This window comes from Nansenia antarctica (assembly GCF_963989245.1).
Source record: "Nansenia antarctica genome assembly, chromosome: 10".
NCBI classification, from domain to species: Eukaryota; Metazoa; Chordata; class Actinopteri; order Argentiniformes; family Microstomatidae; genus Nansenia; species Nansenia antarctica.
The window spans coordinates 19,703,094-19,707,272 of NC_137680.1; the positions used below are offsets into that span (position 1 = coordinate 19,703,094).

At 42.9% G+C, this 4,179-nt stretch overlaps 1 protein-coding gene across 1 annotated transcript; it reads right to left on the reverse strand.

Moving 5' to 3' along the window:
- Positions 1-210: 210 nt before the first annotated feature.
- Positions 211-3,073, reverse strand: irx2a (iroquois homeobox 2a; the record flags this gene model as incomplete). The annotated part of the gene is made up of 3 exons (XM_080540033.1): positions 211-956; positions 1,285-1,690; positions 2,840-3,073. The coding sequence occupies 3 exons, from the start codon at positions 3,071-3,073 to the stop codon at positions 211-213; spliced, it is 1,386 nt and encodes a 461-aa protein (XP_080396159.1).
- Between the last annotated feature and the right edge of the window lie 1,106 nt (positions 3,074-4,179).

The following is a 4,179-nucleotide window of genomic DNA, read 5'->3' on the forward strand; positions in this document are numbered from 1 at the left end:
TAGTGACCACATGTTTATATGACCAGTTTTTAAAACTAGTGCGAAATAACAACTCAAAGATTCGGGTATAACAAGGACTATTCAACGAGGTGACTGAGAAATTAAAATAGGCTATAGCCCTAAATAAAAAAAATGCATAAATTCAAATGTGTTATTTTGAAACGAATTGCACAAAAAGAAAAGTCATGTCCTCTGTATAGATGTTGCATGTTACGTACCTTTCTTTGACTCTAAATGTGAGGGTCTGAATTGTTGTTCAATCTGGTTCGGGTTACTTTTAATGAGAGACTCGTTGCTCTGTTTGTGCATGGCGCTCGCATCGAGCATAGTCTGCGGGAGTCCCTCGTTTGTAGACAGGCCAGAAGAATTATACCGGAGAATCCCTTGGCCCTGATGCAATGGGCTGAAGTTGCCATAGTTTGTGTAATTACTATAAAACGGAGAGGTGTAATAAATAGGTCTTCCCAAGATGGAAGAAGCAGGGTTGAACACAGCAGCGCTGGCTGGGGACGTCGTTGACGCTGTGGATGTCAGAAGGCCAACGCTTGAGGGACAACTTTGCCCCAGGTGCTGTTTCTGGTCCGAGGTGGCAATTTCTGCTAATGACCACAGTTTGGGTTTGACGGTTTGAGTTTGATTCTGTGGACCCGAAGAAATTCTATTGTCTAGGCATGATTTGTTGATGTTTCTAGAGTCCTCCCGGTGGTGATGGTGGTTTAAAACCGGTGTCTCCACGCCTGTCAGTGGTGATGATGTCACAGGCTTAGGTGACAGTGACAGGCCTCGGTGGCGTTCATCATCTTCTATATCGTGATCATCATCATCGTCCTCGCGTTTGTCCTTAGTATCTGATCCAGACTGGCAAACCATGTCTCCAACCCTGCAGCCGACTTTCTCCCCGTCAGATTCCGCTGAACAAGAATGGTCTGTGAGCGTGTCGACGTGCAAACTGATACCTAAAATAAAAAGAGATATAGCCACATTAATATAGATGATTAATTATGAATTATTATATATTATCATATTTATATATATATATACATTTACATTTGACCTGTCTAAAAGAAACAATAATAATAATAATAACAACAATAATAATAATAGTTTGGTAATAGACAATAGCCTACTCCTGTGAAGTTATAATTATTATGCCTGAATCGAAGTCATTAGTCAGTGGAATAGCGGTAGCCTAAATTAAACAACAACAACACACAGGCCTACGTTAATTCCCTCAACCGTGCGACTGTTAAACGGATCATTGACGACGTGTGTTCAGGCCCCTACCTTCGTCCTCAGCTGACGTCTCGCTGTGATCCAGGTTCTTCTCTGAGCGCTCGTCTTTTCTCTCTAACCCGTCTCCATCGTCCTCGTCCTCGTCCTCACTCTTATTCCGAGGTGCCCATGTCATCTTGTTCTCCTTCTTGAGTCTCCTCCTGGCGTTGGCGAACCATGTGGAGACCTGGGTGAGGGTCATTTTAGTGATGATGGCCAACATGATCTTCTCTCCTTTGGTGGGGTAAGGGTTTTTCCTGTGCTCCTGGAGCCACGCTTTGAGAGTGGCTGTCGCGTCTCTGGTCGCGTTCTTTCGGTATGCTGGGTCGTTGAGCTGGTAGGGGTATCCTGGACTTCCATAGGGATGATAACCTAATGCCCCTGCCATGCTTGTTGTGTGCGCATCATAGGGAGAGCCCTTAAAAAGTACATATAAAAACATTTGGTTTAATTTCATAATCAAAAAAAATAAATGAAGGCTGATTTTAAACATTAGGCTTAAACATTACTAAACACAGCACACACACACACACACACACACACACACGCACGCACGCACGCACGCACGCACGCACGCACACACACACACACACGCACGCACGCACGCACGCACACACACACACACACACACACACACACACACACACACACACACACACACACACACACACACACACACACAGGCCTATGTTCAAAGCAGATTGCATGATTTACAACATGATTTATTAGGCTACTTCGATCATTATCGGATTGATTAATCGCATTGTGTTGTGTTGAATAACAGATAAATGATAAATCATAATTGTGCTAATTTTCGGTTATCACCGTCTAACTTCCTCATTTTCTTTTGGTAGATTTGTTTTGTTGTGAGAGGCAGGCGTGTGTCAGCATATCATTGCTTAACAGCATTACAAATCCAATTAGCAAATCAGTGGATATGCACCTTTTTTAAACGCTTGGAGGGTGGCATTAGCAATTGTAATTCATTTGTTCATGTTTAGATTTTGCTTTGCTTATTCAACTTAATAAACATTCAAGTTTTTTTAAATTAATAATAATAAAATAGAAGTAACTTCACGTAGCTTTTCATTTTCCATAATAGTGAAAGGATATAGTGCATTTGCCTACATAGTATTCTTCACCGAGGCTATGTTATTGTCAGCTGTCTACTTAATTAGGTACGCAATGAGTGTGTTAAGCACAGGCCCACCTATAAGACCCATAATATAGGCTAGAAACCCAGCTCTATATTTTTAGGCATGACATTTAATACAGAGTTGTTGGTTATTTAACGGTAGGCTATGATACATTAATGCAATGCTTTCAACGAAACAACTTAACTGTAGTAAGCACATCAAATGCATAAGGGTTAGCAGGATAGCATTTACCCTTGTACTGTACTAGTATACAGCCTATAACAACTCTAGTGGAGGGGAGATCTATTGCGCGAAATGACATCTATCGGGTGGTAAAAGACTGCAAATATATCGAAGTTTTATTTCGAGTACAGCTCCCATCTAAAGTAGGTAGTTAGAGTCATAATATAATTCGATTCAGAAATATTTACCATGTACGATGGGAATCCCGTAGAAGGATCTGTTGAGTATGGACTTGAGAAGCCACTGGCTGCAGCCGTGAAAGCAGCCGCCGATCCGGGGTAGGGACTAAAGGCTGAGCCGGACGAAGACCTGGCCAGCTCCTCGGTCCTGGGGGCGGCCAGCGCTGAAGCCCCATAAGCTGGACACGAGTAGAGAGCCAGAGAGCCCGGGGGCTGGTAGAGGTAACCCTGAGGATACGACATGACTGCTGACTGCGGCTATGCTGCCTCTGCTGATTCCAAAAGGAAAGCGCGTCAAATCAACTTCTGATTCCCAAATATTCAGCGCGCTAAAACAATCATCAGACAATGTCAATAAAAAATAATTTAAAAAAAAAACACGAACCCCAAAGATCAGTAGCCTAAAGTGCCCACATTAGAGGCAGCGGTCTTGATCCCCTAGCGTCCGATGTTTTTAGTACCCAGAAGTATGAAGTGAAGAGTTGGAGGAAGGAGGCAGTTTGAGAGCATTGGAAAACTGGAGCTGTCACTCCCGCTGCTGATCTGAATATTCCATCTCCGCCCCTCCTCACCACCGTGTGAAACGCAACTCCCGGGACACAACCCAGGACATTCGAGGGGGGAAGACGCGCGAAGAATGTTCTCTTCACAAATTGTCTTCGACTGTACTTGTGTTATGAATTGTGACATTTTAATGATTAGGATATGTTCACATTGCAAATAATGAACTAATACTAGTGGCAACTTCCAGTGAACTTGTAGCCTATTGCGCAAACTTCAATCCAAAATTAAAGCCAGACGCGTCCATGAGAATAGTGGTCATATCATATGTATTACCTTTTCATAACAGTGTAATTAGTTTTGATTAAGCTTCTGCGTCCTAACGTCAGACTATTCGAAAGCATGGGGGTTCAGTTATAGCACACTGGATTAGAGACGCACGCACGCACGCCCCCAGGAGTCTCCATGCAGTGCGCGGAACGGCCTGCGGGAGGTGTAACCGACTCCCCCATTTCTTTTCTTTTTTGGGCCTGATCTGTGGGACTCTGTTCCACGTCTTTAGTGCAATCAAATACAAGGAACTGCATAATTATTATTCAAGTGATTCACAATGTCAATTGGATTTGTATAGGCATCATAGAACACATAGATCTATATGACATGGGGAGTGACGGTTTCAGTTTTGGAGAGGCTATAAAGTGGATGGTGGCTTGTATTGGGTTAACAGTGGACTAATCATCATTATCATTATCATCATCATCATCATCATCATCATCAAAGTAATATAAGTTATGATACAGTCTACATCGGTTGTTCACAGGACACCAGATTGCTTGTCAATGTACAAA